Source organism: Poecilia latipinna, unplaced genomic scaffold (genome assembly GCF_001443285.1).
Source record: "Poecilia latipinna isolate Pla-1442-1.1 unplaced genomic scaffold, P_latipinna-1.0 Scaffold1284, whole genome shotgun sequence".
Lineage (NCBI taxonomy): Eukaryota > Metazoa > Chordata > Actinopteri > Cyprinodontiformes > Poeciliidae > Poecilia > Poecilia latipinna.
Genome location: NW_015113900.1, coordinates 242,233 through 262,805, shown reverse-complemented (window position 1 = coordinate 262,805; position 20,573 = coordinate 242,233). Strand labels below are relative to the sequence as shown.

Here is a 20,573-nt window from a genome sequence, read left to right as displayed (position 1 = left end):
AAGTTAAAATGTTAATTACTACAGCCACGCTCTCGGCTGAGTTGGAGTTTAGCTTTAAGTGAGAAAATGGCTTTTTGTGTAAGTGTTGGAGACACCTGGCTGATAGCAGAGATCTGGGAGACAAACTGAGGAGAAGGACGGAGGAAGCGTTCCCTCCAGACAAGCAGCTTTCCCTGCAATCACTTAAACTTAGCTTTTTAATGCTTAATCTCTCTTCACTTATTCCTAATACTTTTCTAAGGAGGCCATCAGAAAATTATAATGACTTTTGACGAGACTCCCAGGATGTTATTTGGTTATGGGATTAGCCAGCCAGCACAATTTATACAAATAAATAAAAACGGGAATGAAACTGCTTGACTTGGATTGCTTTTTCTTGCAGATAATGAAAGAAATTTTTAGGACTTTACCAGTTTTTTTGTGTTGTATTTTACAATGTTGTGCTCTGACTGATGTAGTGCCTTGAAGTTTTTCATCTTTTGTAGCTTTAGAATTATAGAACAGTTATAAATGCATTAAAGGTAGTGCAGTTATATTATAGAAGAAAAACTTTAAAGTGTGATTTGAATTTGTCTTCAACACCTTTTTCTCCAATACTCCAAATAAAATGTTGTGCAACCAATTGCCTTCATATTGTATATTCTAATTAGCAACTACAAAAACAAACATGAATGTTTAATAGTTCGAACATGTGCAGCTCTGCCTTTGGTTTATAGCCAGTAATAACATACAAAACATACACAAAAGCTGTATTTCTTATTTTAGAAATAAGAAAAATGGCTACAGCAAAACAGGTAAAAATATATGTATCATTTATTAAAACATTAAATGATTTATCATAGCAACAAGAATGTCGTAAGGTTATCATACTCACACTCATGTAGAGCATAAAAACAATGAATACAACAGATTAAAAATACAGTAAGCAGCAGCAGGGTGAGAACTGCAGGTCAGCAGCAACAGAACAGCCGTGCCCCAGTGTGCGTAAATAGAGTTGACCTGTATGTAATTTAATCTCAGTATGTATACAGCTCCTCAGAGATTTACTAGAAAACATTAGTAAACAACCACCATCATGTAGACCAGGGAACCCGGCCTATAGGTCAGGGATAAAGTTGTGGAGAAGTTTAAAGCAACATTAGGTTCCAAAACCCTTTCCCAAGTTTTGAATATTTCACAGAGTGCAGTTCAACCTGTAAGCTCAATGGTTAAGTCTGCTGTGGACTGCAAACCTAACAAAACATGGTTATCCACCTAAACAGACCCAGAAGTAGAGCATTTCTACCAGATTCACCCGTGGTCGTTATTAGAAGAGCAACAGAATGAGCGATATCTGAAAGAAAAGTCCTGATAGCTACGACTGCTGTGTGGCTCAAGTAGAAGAAGGTACTTTAGTCATACGAGACCAGAATTTAACCAGGTTTACATGCGAAACATTGTATGTTGAGGAAGATTCCTCTGAACACTGAGACATGAGCCAGTAGAGCTAAATGAAGATGCATGTCAAAGCTGTACGGTCATTTCCTGCTTTGGTTTGGTCTGCCACATAAAACAGCAGTAAACTCATTAAAACTTTTGGCTGTAATGTAACAAAATGGAAACATTTTCAACACTAATAATTAAATCTTTATTCAGCCTCCATTTGCTTAGTGAAATTCATAATGCGGTTTGTTTAGGACTACACAAAATAAGAAAAATAACTTAATTAAAAATAAATCCCTGTCAAAAGCAGAGTAGTTTTAATCCTGTTGATGCAGCCCATCAATAGTTGTTTATGCACGATTATTTTTTTAAATAAAACTATTTTTGACTCAAAGTCTCGTCTGTTTAATACCAAATCCTCTCTGTGAATGTTACATACTGAGATATAAGAATTTTACATTCAGGACCATCTTAATGATTTTTTTGTTGTTGTTGCTCCAGAAAACAAACCGAGCTCATAGTTCATGTGAAGACAAAGGAGTCCAAAATCAATACAGATCAAGCCTGCTGCAAGCCTCCAGCAAATTCAGTTAAGGTTTCACAAAGACGGCTATTAATTAGATAAAGTGTGAGCGAAGATGTCAAATTATAAGAAGAAATGTTTTGTTTTTCAGAATAATAAGAAACTAATGTATGATTTTTTTATGTATTCATAGTTCAGGACAAGTAACATAAGTAAAAATGCAACATGAGTCAAAGGTGAAACAGAAAGCCAACGGGAGAAATAAATAAATCCAAAGACATATGACCTGGACTGGATTTGCAATAAAAAAAATCTTTCTGAAAGAGAAGCAACAACGTGGAAAGCATCTAAAGGCCAAGCTTTCTATTGTACTAAATATGTGTCTACTGCAGAGTGAAAGGCCTTCTGGTTAAACACACATCTGTTTAATAAAGCAGAGATCTCTGCAGCGTCAGGGGGAATCTGTGATGGCGCTAACCTTCCTGTAAAATGCCTCCGCCGGCTCTCTGAAACCATCCAGGTGACCTGTAACTAACCCAAAGCCCAAGGCTGCTGTGACCTGGCTGCCTCATCATAACAGGTGGCTCCTGACCTCTTTGTGGCCTCCTCTGTGTTTCTCCAGGATCCGCAGGGTGTAGTTGGTTCTCTGACCTTTGCTGTTGAACTCCACTCGCCCCGTCAGGCCATCGTACTCCACCTGGTAGGCAGATGGGGAAGGATATGAGGAAGTACGACGGTGGCAGAGAAGCAAAACAAAAAAAAAAGGAAATTAGGGGGAAAAATGCACAAAAACAGGCAGAGACACAAACAAAATCAGCGCTCTGCATGAAAACAAACGTGCCTCTCACAATCGATCATCATTAGACAGATAAAAACAACACTCTGGAGGAATAGAGAGCCAAAAAACAGAGAACAAGACACACGGGGAGAGAAAGAGAGAGAAAGTGGCTAAATCTGGCCTCGACAGGGATGATCAGTTGTGGATCAACTAGGAGAAAGTGACTGATCGAGAGGCTCAGAGAGGGCAGAAGAGAGAGTCAACAGCCTCTTTAATAAGACCCAGACCTGCACGTCACACCTCGGCTCGGCTCGGCCACTCCACGGCCCAGGTGCTGGCACAGTTTGAAGGAACTATGATGAATAGCAGCGTGCTGGAGATGGAGCGCACCATGATGTTGACTAACAAAGACAGATGTCGGGCAGATGGGCCTCAGGCAATGAGAGATGGGACACAGGCTGCCTTGACAACAGGTCGTTGATGAGGGAAGCAGACGACCAGAGAAGGGAGATGCCAAAAAACATCAACAGACAGAGGTTACGGGCAACATGAGATGCAGATGATACACAGGGTAAACATACGTGCTTTCGTTTATCAATATGCTTAAAGAAAAAGAAAAGATTTAAAGAGCTCGTGACTTTAAAGTATCAGGATTTCTTCCTTTTGCCTTCATTACTCCAACTAGTGTGAAGAGAATCTGTGGTTCATTATGAAGGATTTAAACTACTGTAAATCTTGTTAATAAGTGGTAGATATGTGGATTCCTTTTCTTACTTTTTGTTCTCAAATATGAAATATCTGAATCTCAATCTGATTGAAAAGTAGTCATACCCGTTCGTTAGTTTCAAATGTCTTCAGGTGACAATCACAATCATTAATGCAGTTCATTGGAGAGCAATAAACAAAGCAACATGTTAGTTTCTTCTTTTTTTCCTTTTGTAAAAAAGGAAAATAAGAGGTTGTGCATCTTTTTGCATTTTGCCCCCTTTAACTTGATACTCCTAAATTAAATTACATGCAATAATATTCTTAAGAATCAATTACTGTTAGTCTCTTCCTCCCCAAAACAACAAAATACTAAAGTATACTGCTCCATAAGTTACAAAAAACATAAATATAGACACTTATGTTGTCCTTATTAGTAGAAACTGTTAATTCTAGGATATATTTTTATTTTCTTCTAAGAGAATTATTTCCCTACCTGACTTATCACGTTTCAGCCACACAGTAGAGTAATTACTGGAGCAGTAAACTGAAGATGCCACCTCAGGCTTTGGGAAATTGTAATTGGGTCTTTTGTAATACTTTATTGATCACTTGAAAATGAGCGCCACCTTAATCAATGAAGAAAATAATTGTTAACGGACAAATTACCGTGTGAAAGGAGCCACAGTCAACAGAGTGGCTACATAACATTTTAATAGAAGTATCCATCTCCTAAAAAATTAATAGTAGTAAGTGATTTTATTTCTCAATAAAGCTGACGCCTGAAGACAGATGAGTTAATAAGGCTTTTTTACATGTTAGTTTGTAAATGCAATATTCTAATCAAGTCTTATAAATCCAGAGAGGCAAAAATCAGATTTAACATTTTGTGACCCTTCAAATCTTATCCCAACCTTCAGCCTCAAAAACATCATTTCTCAACCTGACATGCTGAAAAATACAAGAGTTGATGCCGAGAAAAGCAGAAAAAGAATGTAAGAAAATACTATTCAAAGGTAACCGCGTTCTCCGTTTGCAGTGAAATTACTAAATAGGAGCTACAAAAGAAAGCATTATCTAGAAAAGCAGAAAAAGTTTCCGACAGAGCTGCTTGAAGGATTGCCAGGTGGGCAAATCAAAACCTTGTCCATGTAAAAGACTTTCACCAGGACTTAGCTGACATTGAAGTGGCAGTGTGCTGTTCTATTGTGAAGCCACGACTTCACAGAAAAGGCAGAGAAAAAAAACCTAAAGTCAACGTTTCTAGGAATTTCATAACAAATTCAGCTCCATGAGTTTTAAAGGTGCTTGAAATATTTTGGTAACCTTCAGCTGTTAAGGTACACCGGTGGATCCATCATAAACTGTATTAGCGTTTAGGCCACCAGTATAAGTAACAATGAAATACTGGCAAAGTCTGAATTCAAGAGCTACCTCCACGGTTTCTAAGTATTTTTAATGCAGTGTTAGATTTGTTTTAAAGTGTGAAAATGAAAGTTCATGACAAATTTATGGTGCAGAGATGGATGGATGAACAGATGGATGGATGGATGGATGGATGGATGGATGGATGGATGGATGGATGGATGGATGGATGGATGGATGGACGGACGGACGGATGGACGGACGGACGGATACCTATTTTAAAAATATACATTTTAAAACCTAAATACTGCAATTTCCAGACTATTTAATGGACCTAAATGTAAGTCGAATCACTAATCTTGAAAATAAATTGTGTTGATATATTGTCATTTAGCATCCATGCTGCTACATGACATATTTACATAGAGAGATTTTTTTAACTCTTAAATACATAATGGTAACATACATAAATATGTACCGTAAGTGATTTTCCGAACGGTGAATGTAACACAGGTGCTTTAAAAAAAGATACAGTAGACTACCACGAAAAGTCATTGATCACCACCGTTTGCACACTAAAACTGCTGAAGTCTTCTTCAGTTTCCGTATTCTCTCTCTTTCGCTGTAATTCGATGTCACTTTGTCTCAAGGCAAATTCGCTCTAGAGTTTGTGCTTTCCTCTTCGTCACGCAGCAATCCAGTCTTTCGAAACCCGTTGGTAAAGAGCCAAATATTAGCCTTATCGTAGTGTTCAAAACTACAATGAAAAAAACTTGCGGTTTATAGTCTGGAAGTTACGGTAGGCAGCACATGCAAAAAAAATTTAAAATCCTAAACAAAGAATGCAGAAAAATTAGCAAACATTTCTTCTGGCAGTGATGGATTTCAAATGGAGAGTTAAAAAATGCTAACCAGGTGGCTAACATTTCTCTGATGACCTCATAACATTACATGAGTCCATTTTCTGTTCATTTTGAAATTGGACGAGGACAAAAACAAAAAAAACGATTCATGCAAAAAGTGTCAAACTGATGCCTAATTAGACATTTCACCATCACAACAGACATGCTTGCCAAGTTACGTATGCCTATTGGTGTGCAGAAGATCATATAAATGACTTGAGATGCATTGTAGGCAATATTCACATGTGCTGTAAACATGGAAGACATGTGGGGCATTTACCATGCGAAGATAATTCATGAGGCTGGTCCCGTGTTGCCAGATCTGAGGCGAGGTGCAGCTCAGGGGCTTTACTCCAATTTCCTGACTGCGGTTCAATTCCCTGACGGCCCCCACAACCACATGAACGGCATCAAACATCAGCGCTGAAGAGAGCTGAGGAAAGAGAACGGGAGACAAAGGGAGGGAGGCAGAAAGGGCAGGATGGATGGAAACATGGGGAGGATGGGGAATGAGACAAGGCAGAAGATGTAATGAGGAAGGAGGCGCTAGCATTAATGATTGAAAGGATAACAGGAATAAAGGAGGGGAAGAGAAAAACAGATGTCGGGAATGAGTAAATAAGAGGGAAAGAGAGATGGATACAGTACATCAATAGCTATTAAATAGGAGCAAAGGAGCAGCTAAATCTCTTTAAATGGTCCATGAATCATCAGCAGGAACTGAGCGGCTTAATATTACGTGGCAAACAGACAAAGCTTTATAAATAGTACAAAGCGTTTGTTTGCACAAGTCCGTGTTTGTTTGAGACACTAACCGCAGGGCCGGGATACGTCAAATCGCAGCCCTCCCTCCATGAAAGGTTCAGGCTCCTGATGAACTCCAAATAGAACGGATGTGTGGTGTTGAACATGGAGAAACCCACGATGTTGGACTGCTCATCCACAATGTCATCCAGTCTCAGGAGGGGAAAATCCTGAAGGAGCAGAGGAGAAATAAAAGGGCAGAGAGAAAACATTCAGGTGAGAGGAAAGGTTGGCAGCACAGTGCCGTGCAAAAAATATTCAAACACTGCATCACTGCTACAAGCTTTGATGCATGTTATTTGTATTTCATGAGACAGATCAACACAAAATAGTTCATAATAATAAATTATTATCATACTTTTTAAGATAAATAAAAATCTGAAATGTGACTTGCATTGGTATTTAGCCCTCCTGATTCTGTGACAACTCCTGGACAGATCTTGTAAACATGAATATTCAGGTCTTGTCACATCTTCTCAAACTGATTTCGGTTTGGGCTTTGACTGGACCATTGTACCATACGAGTATGCTTTGATCTAAGCCATGCCACTGCAGGTCTAACTTTATGTTTTGGACTTGTCTTGTGGAACAGTAAACACCTGCTAGGTATAAAACATTTTAAGTTTTATACATTACCAAACTTTGTTTCAAAGTACTCTAAAACTTGGCAGTACTATATTTTATTTAAGGGTATCGGAGGTAAGAAGGCTGAATGCATTTATATATATATATGCAACACTTTTTACATTTTTATTTGTAAATGACTTTGTATTGTTTTCATTCTACTTTTCAATTCTGGGTTACTTTATGTTGGTCCATCACACAAAATGTCAAGAAAATGTATGGAAGTCTGCGGCTGTAAAGTGGAGAAATGTGAAAAATGTCAAGGAATGGAAATATTGCAGGCACGGTATATGAAACCTTTACATGTAAGAAAATAACAGTGCAGACAGAAGTGCAATAAAGAGAAATGCAAGCTTCCTGGAGTGACAACTGATATTTGACGGAGAGTAGGAAAAGATATAGTTAGCCATAGAAGAACAGGGGAAAGGTGATGGAGAAGGATAAGAAGGGTTGATGGAAAATGCTTGAGTGGCTTTTCAAAGTGATATGCATGCGAGTGCATCCAAGGCACAAGAACACATCAAGTACAAGGTGCAGAAAGGAGGAAAAAATAAAAATCAGACATAAAATGACACAATAATTCAAATGCTAAAAGGGATGGAAGTATATCAAGGAGGCAGATGAAAAGCCTAGAAGCGTGAAGAAGGTGGCGGGTGGTGAAGGAAAAAAGAAGAAAAAAACCAAACACATCTCATCTGTCATCACCTTCACCTCAGACCCCTTTTATTTTCTTTCTTCGCCCTCCTTCTCTGCACCTCCGCATCTTTGAACAGCATGTTTGCTTCTCAGATCTCTTCCTCTCTTTTTCTATCTTTCATCTATCTTCCTCTTCCCCCCCCCACTCCACTGTCACCTCACTCTACCTCCCCTTATTGAACGCTTTCTCCGCCTTAGCACCTTTGCTCGCTCGCGCTCAGACAGAAGAGGAGGAGGAGCGGGACGGATGAAGGGAGGAACACGTGAAAATGACGGAGCACAAGACGGCGGATCGGAGGTGGAGGAATCGGCATGTTCTTACCATGGTGGTGAGGATGTACTTATAAAATGCTGATGTCATTCCCAGCTCTGACGCCTGTAGGAGAAAGAGAGAGAACAAGATGAAAAAATAAAGAGGCAGCAGGTGAGATATGAATGTGGAGAGAGAGAGAATAAGAAATGACAGAGGAAGACGGATGGCGAGCGAAAGGAGGAAAAAGAGGACAGTTAATGGGGAAGGCAGAGAACAAGGACAAAGTAGGAGAGAATGTGACAAAGGGAGACGAGGAAGCATACGTTAATCACAGTTTTACATCATCGGCCTAACACTAGTACATTTTTGCTGAGGGCGGACAGGCACTCCAGGAGAAAGCATCCCATTCAAACCGTGACTCACTGCGCTGGCCATCGGCATCAGAATGAATCAGAGCAAAGCCGGGTTAACATCTGCACCGCATCCCAGCAAAAAGAGAGTCTTTGTATAAGAAAATTTAAAAAAAGAATATAGTTGTTTTTTTTTTTTTTGTCCAAAACTTTCAGAAGAGTGTAGCAAATTGACATGCAATGCCACAGGGCAGAAAAAAAAATCTAAACTTGATGTTAATCCTATTCAAGCACACGTGTGACTGAAGACCTTTGAAGTATTTCTTTCACAAATTGAGAGCAGTGCACCGTTTATCAGCGTAAATTGAAACATTTTTAACTACGTTACAGAAATAAACACCAAATGAGTGGAGCCACTCGCCGCAAAGGTAACTTTAAATCCCAATGTGTGGGTGGTTCTGAGGAGTGTACTGATGTTTTGGTAGACCTGACCTTCTTGAGGATGAGATAAGAGACCGAAGCGTTGGCGTCAATGATGATGGTGGCCACTTTGTCGTCACGGATCTCCTTTAGGAGGGGCGTGGGGTCCAGGTTGTCGTCCAGCATCCTGACGGACAGCGTCTCCCGCGAGATGAGAAAGCGACGGACGAGTTCCTCCAACCTCAGCAGGCCTGAGAGAAGCGCAGAGCAAAGACGAGTCACGAGTTTAAGGTGCATTGTGTCCTTCTACGATACTTGAAAAATACTTTTAGCTGAATGTAGGAAAGCAAATCATAACTTTATATAGTCTGTGCAGGACATATTTATTACAAACAATCCTCACTGGGACTTATTTTCTCGTTGCCTTTATGCTTAGTAAGCTGTTGCTCTTGTTTAGAGCCACTAATAGAAGGAGGTCTTACAACCTACTTTACATAAAGCCCATTGCAGAAATAAGGCCACAAGTGATTAGATTTTGTCTTAATGCCATTATTTTCCAGTGGTAATGCCTCACATAAAAAATAAAAAAGTTAATTTTTCCAACTAAATCTGTGACACCAGATGACTCTCACAGCTTAAGCAACATATATTTACACCTAAACATATTCACTGCTTTTTGTGTCTTCTATCACACTTCCTGACGACATATGGGCTAAAATTACATATACAGAGCATACTGTGAGGTTATAATGAGTCTTTTTTTTCCCTGTTATAGCAAAACACTCCTGCTTTAAGTAGTTGTATATAAAATAATATAATTTGATGCTTTTTTAAGAAATAAAATGTAAGAAATCAGAACTAATTCATTATTCACAGGATAGTAGAGCTTCTTTTTTATTTTTATATTATCTGGTTAAAAGTTCACTTCATGCTTTGGTGTATTTTACATTTATATGTCCATGCAACACATAAAGACTAGTTTGACTGCAGCTACAAAAGAAGCATCAGAAAAGTCTCCTTTAAAAGAGCCTGAAGTGTGAATGAAAAACAGGAGGCAGTGGTTTCAGCTGTAGTTTATGTATTAAGAGATTGTACAAAATAAAAGCAAGACAATAACGGCAGCAAAAACAAAAGTAGTTTAGTCAAAGCAAACTCATTTCAAAGTCCATTATCCTCTAGCTCAGCATCCGTACATCTAGATAAAAATTCTGGTCCAACAAAAAAAAAAGACCTAAATAATCAGAACTACACATTAAGAATTTAATCCTAAACAAAATAATGATTTTCTTTGTATAGATGCTATAAAGACTTTTGTTTATTTTATATAATACAACATAAGAGTAAATTTGTATACTGGTTTATGCAAATTAAATGCAAGTGTTACATTTCCAATATTTTTAAACTTGATTCAACATTTAAATCATGTTAATCAGTCATAATTTAAGTAGTCAAACAAAAATGTCATTCAGAATTCAAGTCAGTCAATTTGCAGTGCAATTTCAAATACCTCATCAGTTATCAAAAATAAAATAATTCACAATCAATTCCTCCAAAATATTCAAGCAGAAGGAGAGAAAATATAAAGATACTCCACAATATAAGTGTAACTACATTCTTACCAAACTTCATTGCCGGTTTAGCGTCAATACAAAAAGAGTCAAAACACGCACAAAATAAAACCGATGCACCAAACAACAATTGAGTGCATATATACGGCATTTGTCCATAATTCGGCTTCCATTAGATTTCCAAAAATAACTGTTTTACCTTTTCAACGGAGTGAGGAGTACTTGGCCTCAAAGCGCGGCCATGTGGACATTAATGGCAGAATCCCAATGGAGTTCTGAATTAGCAGCGCCAGCAATTCTGGTAAAAACAACGCATCATTGAGCAATTAACCGGTAGTTTTAGACATGAAGCAATGATGATAGCAGACTCCCCATGTTGTCAAGTTTGTAGATTTGAATAAATGCATCAATTTGAACAGCACAGGCTGCAACCAGAAAGGAGTCAAAAGAGGAAGTAAAGCTGTGAGCTTTAAAAAAGTTGGAGAGTTTGGGGCAACACAGGAAGTGGGCCCGCAAAAATAAAAGTCATCCAACTAAACGTGGGTGACATCCGCATTTCTCCATATTTGGCATTGTTGCTTGTTCAAAGGTTTTATAGTTGCTAATATAAACTTAAAAGCACTATTTTAGTCAAAACAGTACCAGCTGCTTTGGCAAACTATTATGCTTTAAGTCAAGCTTTAAATGATATCGATGTCTCCAATCATGTTGCATAGTTGCAACTTTCTCAGAGACATTTATCTAATTATTTGAGTGTCTTTGGGTCTCCATGCAACCTAATCCTGGTAGGATTACAGAAAATGCAGAACACAACATCAGACAATTACCCTGCCAATCATGACTGCAAATAACCACCTGACTACAACAGTAAACATAGCTGCGACCTTTTAAGTGAATACAATGATTATGCAAAATAAAGTTGGACAGATACATGAGCGCTGAATGACAAACTTCTTCAGACAATTTTCCCACTTCAAGCAAATTCCTCTTCAAACTAAGTAGAACCAATAGCAGTCAAGTCTCACTTGACATCATGTAAGCCATTACTAGAAAGTCTGCTTTGGTGCTTCCTGATTGTAATTTCATAGTAAAGCACCCCCAGCTATGTAAATAAGTGGTGAGCGAGGTATCTGGGGGACAGGGAAGGGGGAGGAGAGAGAGTTAGAGACGAATGAGAGGAGGAGAGGAAAGGTAGTACTCCGAGCCCCGTAGGTGGAGAAAGCCTCTGTAAGCAGTGGGGTAATCACTGAACCAGGCCAAAACTTTAATTAGTTCTAGGAAGGAGGGGGGAAGAAAAAAAGAAAAAAAAAATCAATGCAGTTTACAGCTTCCTCTCACTCCTCTCTCGCTCTTTCACCAATTTCCAACTCACACACATAAGCCCTAACCTCTCCATCTCTCTCGTCTGAGCCCTTTGCTCCAGTTACCTCTCTCGGCCTTGATTCATCTGCCTCTTATGCTGCCACCGTCTCCTTCATGTGCTCGGTCGCCGTCCTTAACCCTCATCCATCTCATGAAAACTGCATAATGGAATTAGGCTCCGATTGCAGCTTCTGACTCATGCACAGTGAGAGAAGGATACATGGGAAATGACCCAAAATCTGCGATTCTCGCACATTAAGCAGAATATCTCGCTCAGGGAGGAGACATTAGATGAATACCATTAAGATGGAGTAAGAAAAAAAAGAAAAGAAAATGGGGATGCGCTTTCTTAAACTACCTTTTTTGTGTGTGCATGTGTGATGTTCAGTGCAAAAAAAAAGAAAAAAAAGTGTGTCTTTGCATTTTGCTCACCTCAACTGAATCAATGTGAGTATGTCTGCTTCACTTTGAAAAGCCTTCTCTACACCGGAGTAAACAAGATGAATTAAACAAGGGGGGCCGACAGTAAACACTGTCTGATGTCGAACCTGTGCAGCACCACAGTACAGCTGCACACATATATTAAATTCAAGTGCATCAATGTTTAATCCCTTGTGTGCAAACATACAGAACAAGCAAACCTGAACTCAACGTGCACATGTTCAGAGAAGGTAAAGCAGGAACTGGGAAAAAAAAATGTATAAAAACACACATATAGTATGCCACACACACACCCACACGGTTGTTCAGAGTGTGGAACAAGCCTGTTGAGTGGCAGTTAGCACCTATTCGGCAGCCATGGCAACCGGCTCCACCGCGATAGATAGCACAGCCAAGTGGGTCAGAGTCTGTGAGTGCGATAACCTTGTAAAGATCACCTTCGAGGCAAAATGCACGACACAAACGCACTCCACGCTTTCTCAGCGGGTAAATTTTTTTTCTTCTTCTTTCAGAGAGCTGGATCTTTGTTCACCCAGATGGGTAAGTGTCCCAGCTACCGTTTGCCTGCAATTTTTCAGGAAAGGAAGAGACCGCTGAAAAACAGAGCTCTTATCTGGCCACTCAGCTCATGATCAAAACTGAAAAGGACGTCTGATGCTGTTTCAAAGCTCCTTCAATTCAATGAAGTCCAGTTGGTATTCAGCTTACTTTCAGGTCGCTGCGGAGGGGCCGCTAACTGCCGAGGAGATAATGAAAGCTTTGCGACGACTGAATCAATTTTTCTTAATGTCACAGCGTTTTGTTTGCCAAAATCTTTTCAGTCTGCTCTGGGTCGCCTTATTGTTTGTTGTTTTATTTTGAATTCTTCTTCACTGGTGTGATGAGTTGACAGCTACACAACAACTAAAGCCCACCTCATTTTCACTCAGAAGAAGGAAGAAAAAAAAAATTGGCAATTAGTCAGCGGACGAATCGGATTTTTGCCTCGTCCAAGAACGGGTGGTTTTATTGTGTCACGTAGTCACAAAGCTGTTTGTATACTAAAGCCTCCATCCGACTAAGCCCTTTTATTCCTGTGACTCTCAGCGGGGGACTGCAACATAAATCAATAATGCACTCTTTCAAAATGAAAATAAAAACAGGCAGTGACCAAGATCCGAGTCCCCCGTGATGCTAAAGCTCTCCGAGTGCCCGGCCAGTCAAATCAAATGTCCGCTAAGTTCCTCCACTACTGGGAAGCTTTTCAAGCATGAATATTTATCAAACTGGTTTGCCCTTAAAACCCTCCGAGGTTCAGCAAGAGTAATAAATAGAAAGGCTGCATCATGAGCTGCCTTCTGAACTCTGACAACAGGCACAGCTTCATGACCGGGCTGCCAAAATGAGCCGAGGTGTAAAGTGATAAATTTGATTTAATGGCGTCACTGTGATTGAGAACCACGGCTTTCTAAATGTGCATTTTTTTTATACGCCGTTTGAAATATTGCATTTATTTACATTTAAATCCAACCACTGTTATTGAGTGAAAACAAATCTTGCACAGAAGGTCAGGTGGGATTATCAACATTACTTCTGTTTGCTAAAATGAGAGAATATTTTAAGAAACTCATTTATTGCTTTATTCAAATTCTGATCTTTATATATATAATACGCTTACTCTGCAATTTAGGAGAATTCGTCAGATGATGATATCACGGCTTTGCAAGCTTGAGATAGTTTAATTCACAACATGTGAGTTAGCTGGAGGCACAACTGTGAAACACTCTGCTTCCACCATACAGGCATCAGTCCATGACGCAGGTTCAATTCCCGGTTCTGGGACATTTACTGCATGTTCTCCTCTTCTTTCCCTTCCCTACTGATGACTAACTGCCAATAATAACAAAAAACATTTTAAAAAAAAGTCGGGTTTTATGCCTCAGTTCAATAAGAGAGTGTCATTATTCACAGCACAACTACTGACATTCCTTCAAAGTAACATAAAAAGATGGATTACAGTTTGCAAATGCACACAAGAACAAGGATCTTACCTGATGAAACTACAATTGATCATTAATGCAATTGGAGAAAAATGTGGGATGCTTACGCCCAAATAACACCAGCATGTCTATGTGGTACGGAGGTGGCCGAATCATACTGTGTGGGAATTTTGCTACAGGGGGGAACAGAGCACTTCACCAAAGAGATGGCATCATGGGGAAAGGACATTAAGTGCAAATATATGAACAACACCTCAAAACATCAGCTAGGAAGTTAAAGTTAAGGCCCAAATGTGGTTTACAAATAGACAATGACCCTGAGCATACTTTAAAATTAACAACAAGGTAGACGTGGGTCCCAGGCACAAGTCAAATTGAAAAAGGATGTGGGAGCAAGATGACCGACAAACTAGACTCCAGTTACACCAGTTCTAGAATAAATGCTCAAAAGCTTATAGAAAGAAAGCTATACAGTTGAAAAGATACTTTTACCAAATACTAAAGACAGAAACATAAACCACAAGCAATACACAACACATTTTTCTCAAATGATTCTTGTATTTAGGAAACTGAGCTGTTTAGGCATCTGGTCTCAAAGATTCATACAAACTCATTAAACCACCACAGCTATGTGTTTTTAGTAGACCTCAGATGAAGGCAGCTGCACTTTCTTACATTCTTATCTTCCTATTTTTGTGCAAAAGTCCCTGGATTGTTGCCACAAGAAGTAACTGTGGATAACCTAAAGAAAGATCAGCAAGTTGCAAAAGGTTGCATCAATTCATATCCTTTACACACAATCTCATCACAGCAGAATTTAGATGATATTTCATTCACCTTAGTTACTCTCCTTTTGCTTGATTATATTATCATAGTATTCAGTCCAGCTCTGGAAATGAGTGTCCAGCTGCAAACAATCATATCCGGCCAAACGGGGAATCTGTCAACTCTACTGGAGTCACTTTGCTCACACAAAGGTAAACAAGGCAAACACACTTGCAAGGACTCAACCGATGCACTCACACCCATCTAAATATGAGCACAGCTGTGCAGCCAAAGTCACATAATACAATTTAGTAGAACAAGAGATGGTGTGTAACTCACATTCAGCCTTGGCGCAGACCAAGCTGGCAGACAGGTAGCTGAACGAGCGCAAGATGGAGCCTATGGCCAGGCTCAGATCCTCGTTGCTGGGGTACAGAGTAACCGAGGCAAAGCGCAGGTAAGGCAGGCGGGGAGTTTCCTCTGGACCAATTTTTATATGAGGGATCTGGAGGAAGAATAATATTGACAGGGAATGATAACGCATAAGAAAGGCCAGGGGGGAAAAAGTGATTTATGATTTATCCTGCAGAAACATGCAGGGTAAGGAAAAATATACAGAAAGAAGAAAAAGGTTTGAGGAAAAGGAAGAAACTGAACAGGGAAACTGAACATGAAGATGCAGTTACGCCAATACCTACAACTAGGACTGAAAAAAAAAAAAAAAAGACTTATGTTGGTACATATTTGTGCAGGTGACACACCTCTTTCTCCCCACATATGTGACTGACAGTAGAGCCGGAGGCGGGGCTGGAGGCTGGACCGATCACAGAGACGACGCCTTTGGGTAGAATCTGGCACACTGAACAGGGGAAAAAGGGAATAAATTTGGATTTACAAGAACACATCTTGGCTCTGTGTTTTTTAGGACGGCTGCACTGAGCTACCATCCAGCAGCAGCTGAAAAGTGAGAGCATGTCAGTTTCAGATTAATCATTTATTCTACTGAAGCAGCAAAAGATGTTTCAGTCTAATCGGGTTAACTTTATTTGAAATATTCCAAGGGCAAGAAGAGGATAACCAATCAGTTGTAGGACATTAATGTGAAGACAGTCATTTTTATTGCTTTAATCATTTTTTAATCTTACTCTTGTTGCTGATTTACATTGTAAAGTGGGCATTACTGTGAGATTACAGATACTGAAACTGTTGCAGATTAAAATCCATAGCAGACTCACATGTCAAAAGTACAAAGATACACCCACTAACTCCCTCCATGAACAAAATAATGTTAAAAAACATAAAATAAAATAAACAAAGGAGGAAAATTAAATTAAAAATTAAAATTAAACATCATTTCTATTCATCAGATTTACCAAGAGAAACTGTCTGAGTGATGCTGTGTAACAAACTGAGTAAGACTGACAAAGCAACAAGTTTTACTCTTGGTTTAAAAAGATATAAGTTCAGATAAAAGGTGCTTCATAAACTAACCAAGCAATGTGCTGCCCTGAACTTTCATCACCAAGAACCCTCAAGTTCCCCTGGGCTGTTTTCCTTTTCACTTAGGAGTAAAGTTACTGTTTATTCTTTTCTTGCCATTCCTGAGCTGCTGCTTCAGACTGAAAATGTAAAAAAAAAAAAAAAAAAAAACATACTATGACATCCACAGCAACCAGAAGAAGTCATTTAAAACTTCTAAATGAATTCATTCATAGCTGTACAGATAGGTGTGACTGTTAGGGACTGCAAACATAATTAAACTTTTTATTTCTTTCGGTTTCCATGAGCCGAGCAGCTCAATCACACGGACCAGCAGGAGCTCCAGAACACAGTGAAAATATACCAATAACATTAAAGGTATTATGTATTTTCCAGGCACATAGTGTCACTTTATAGCACAAACAAGTAACTGTTACCTTCATTTATTATGAAAATGCTGTATACCCTTGAAGAAATTTGAGTTCACCGTTTGAGGACTTGAAATTGGCCTCTGTTTCTTTAAGAAGCTTCTGCTCTTTCCAACACGCTGCGTCAGTACGCCATCACCACAGTGTTTCTCCATTAAGCCGTTTACAATCATTTCTAGAAGCATTGCACTGAGAAGTACTTTGTATAAAAAGTTCAGCAGGTAAACCGTTCCACCAGGTGTTTACTAATTGCTGCTGCCGCTAGTCTGGAGGAGTCAAGAGTGGCTGATTATGGAGCATGTTTTTTTTTTTATGACTTATCACCTGAACAAGCTTATTCACATATGATTTTTATTACATTTCTCATTTAATGGAAACACAGCAATTGCAAAATGGTGTTTGTTTTTACATTAGCACAAAACTAAAGTTTTGCACACATTTTTAACAGAGACGTGATTCATAGATGAGGGATGTCTATTTTTTATTTTTACTTGTGAATATAAACGCTAAAAATCAACCTAACTTAAGTGGTTTGAAATCTCACAATGCTGGTCTCCTTCCAGTTTATTTTCACTCTCCTCAGATCCCAAAATGCAGCAGCTTGTAATTCAGGAAAAAAAAAAGTGTTAAAAACAGAGCACATGAACTACTAAGGATTCTGTGATGATTCAAATAACCTGAAAATATTTTTCCAATCTGCTCCTTTTCTCCACAAATGTCCAACCTGAACATTTAGGCTAAAATAAAAACTAAAATTCCAGCATTAGGTAGATAGGTATCCCCTACATACTTATGCTTATTGCATGTTTTATGTGTAACCATACCACTGTGACCTTTCTAGACAAATTGATTAGCTCCATATTTATCGAAAGATGCTATTTTTAACGTGTAAACGAGGATTTATGGAAACACAGAAGCTAAATGCATGGGTTTATGACAGAATGGAACATCACAAGGAGGTTTGGAGGTTATTTCGGATGATGATGGTCTGTATTTCACAGAAATGAGTTTGATGACGGTCTAAATCTAGGAGAAGATGAGGCACTGGGGGGCAGGACCTGCTGAAAGACAATGAAACCTAAAGTGCTGGTGGCAGTCATTCACTTACTGCTCTTTGACTCAGAAGGGAGGAAAAACATGAGCTGCAAAGACTGGGATTTACTGATGATCAGCTTAATGCTCCTTTGATTGATTTTCTTGTTTTTCAGTTTGTATGTCTCACCAGCAGATTAAATTATTAAACATCACCTAAAGCAAACTGATACAGAGATACTAGACTAGAAAATCAGAGCTGGGATTTGTTCCAGAGAGATTTCGGTTTTACTTCTATAACTGAGAAAGAGTTTTGACTTAATCAGAGTCACGGCTTGGTGAAATAACTTACAAAGCTACAAGACTTTTCAATAACTTTATGGAGAAGATGCACTGACATTGCAACAAACACATTTCATTTAGATTTTAAAGCAAAGACCAACATGAAGAAGGGCATATTAGTAAAGAGAAAGCAAAATGGCACCTGGTTTACATAATTACCTGCAATAAAATGTAAATTGTAGTGTGGATTTGCAGTCAACATCCTCAGTGTAATAACTTTTTTCTGCAATTATAGCATCCGACTTACATTACATGTAAAAAGTGAAGTTTGTTATTCTTTCTGCTTGCAATACAGCTCAAGCTTCATCAGATTGGACAAAGAGGAAACTTCAGCATTCATTTTCGAATGAATGCTGAATGCTAAAGCAAGGCTAAGGCTTGGACTTTGACTTGCACATAAATCTGCTTTGATAATTATTGCTTTGTTTTGGAAGCATCCAGGAATTTAAAAATAATTAAAACACAAAACAATGCATGTCTAATCAGGCCACCTTTTAGTGTGTCCATTTTTACTGATGAGATCTTCACTGTTCACACCAGATAATTACCCACAGAGGAGTCGGGTCACTTAACTGTCTGATTCGGCTATTCAAGAAGCTGTTTTTTTTTTTTTTCCTCCAGTTGTTATTGCAGCTCATCCCAATTAGTCCTCAGTATCAGCAACTGTGAGTGTCAATGTGTACATGTGAGTATCTACTAAGTGCCTGTGAGTGCACAGGCTCCCTTTGTGGACATGCACATGCGTATCTGCAGAAAGACGATCGTGTGTGTGTGTGTGTGTGTGTGTGTGTGTGTGTGTGTGTGTGTGTGTGTGTGTTGCAGTCATCTGTAGCTGTAAGTTGATGAGCTCCCTGATCCAGAGACTAGAAAATGCTGTGAGCAAATCAGCCTTTCAGTTTCTTCCTGCTCGTTGGTCAAGGATACACAGAGACGCACATGGCCGTATCTTAAGCAGGGCACGTTATGAGCTGAACCCTTCTAAACATTGCTCTAGCAGCTTGAAGCGGGGTCGACGACCTATCAGAAAAGGAGCAGAGAGGCGGTGGTTCAGTTCTGCAGCATTTCCACAGCCTCTGCTGACAGCTAAAGATTCTGCTCAGTGAGTTTTCATGAAGTGTTACGATCCTGTTTTATGTTACCGCTGATCCGTTTTACTGTTTGATGATGTGTTTATTATTACGGCCTGTATGGTACACACTTCCAGCTGTTACTGGAGGGCACAGGTCTCCTGTTTTTAATGAGGTAGTCTTAGTGGCCCATTACTGGTCTCCAGTGACATGTAAACTAATAAGCAAAAGCCCCTTCTGGCTTCAAATCCCACAAAAGTGGTTGTGTGGTTGTGTTTTCTGCACATAAAAGGGTTGCTTTTCACACACACACACACAAAAATTCTAATTATTCTTTTAAAGAGTTTAATCTTTTGGAAAGAAATGGTGCTATTTAACATACTTTTCTTTTGTCTGCAAGACACTGGTATTATTAAATATAAATACGACTTATATAACACACTGGTATCCGTACCGGTCATTTTCTTTGTGCTAATGAGGCGCTGTGCTCTAAAGACTCGAATGCTTTCCTCTGGATTTTCTCATCCCGTTATAAGTCTGAGGATGAAAGTTGATCTAAAAGTCGTTTTTGAAGGGAAATGTTTCCACTCACTGGTGTCGGTGGTGTCATACTGGGAGTCTTTTTGCAGCTCGTATATGTCCACCTCCACTCGGGCTTGCACTGAACCCTCTATCACGCTGTTGATGTTCTCCCTGGCCAGGGCCAGCGCCAGCCGCTCCCCGCGCCCACACACAGACTGGTCATCCAGAATGGCAGCTAGAGAATTAGAGAGAGAGAGAGAGACAGAAAGAAACGGAGAGTCAGGGACACCAGGGGAAGAAACATGGAGTGTAACGATAAAGGGAATGTCAGGACAGAAACAAACAAATGAATCATAACAAGGAATAGAATATTTTCACAGCATAACAAGGTTGCTCCTTAATAGATCCCCACTTCCAGCCGCTAAAGGACTAGAGGGAGTTTTGTATGCTGCTTTTAGGACATGAAAAGAAATCCGAAGAAAAAGAAACAACCTCATTTACTGCCTTCCAAATAGTCTTTTCTGAGGACACTTTATTCAGTGTCTTGAAAAGCATTTAATCTTTCAAGATTTTGCCGTTGCAGCAACAAATTACACCACAGTCTCAGGGTACATAGCTGTACTTTTCATCTAGTTATTAACTGCTTTTTATTTCTCTTTCACACTGTCTATGTGAAAATGTTCCAGTTCAACGAATCTATATCTAGGGGTGTGAGAATCCTTGTTAAATGACGTTTATTTAAAGTC

The 20,573-nt window shown here is 39.2% G+C and overlaps 1 protein-coding gene across 1 annotated transcript in view; it reads right to left on the bottom strand.

The window, feature by feature from the left end:
- The window catches only part of grik5 (glutamate receptor, ionotropic, kainate 5), a 135,764-nt gene that overhangs the window by 18,520 nt on the left and 96,671 nt on the right, over window positions 1-20,573 (bottom strand). The window contains exons 5-12 of the mRNA XM_015054891.1: window positions 19,898-20,062; window positions 15,719-15,816; window positions 15,297-15,462; window positions 8,915-9,093; window positions 8,142-8,195; window positions 6,511-6,669; window positions 5,976-6,128; window positions 2,538-2,642 (exon numbers count right to left, since the gene is read on the bottom strand). Coding sequence (XP_014910377.1) covers window positions 2,538-2,642; window positions 5,976-6,128; window positions 6,511-6,669; window positions 8,142-8,195; window positions 8,915-9,093; window positions 15,297-15,462; window positions 15,719-15,816; window positions 19,898-20,062 — 1,079 coding nt within the window. The remainder of the gene's footprint in view (window positions 1-2,537; window positions 2,643-5,975; window positions 6,129-6,510; window positions 6,670-8,141; window positions 8,196-8,914; window positions 9,094-15,296; window positions 15,463-15,718; window positions 15,817-19,897; window positions 20,063-20,573) is intronic.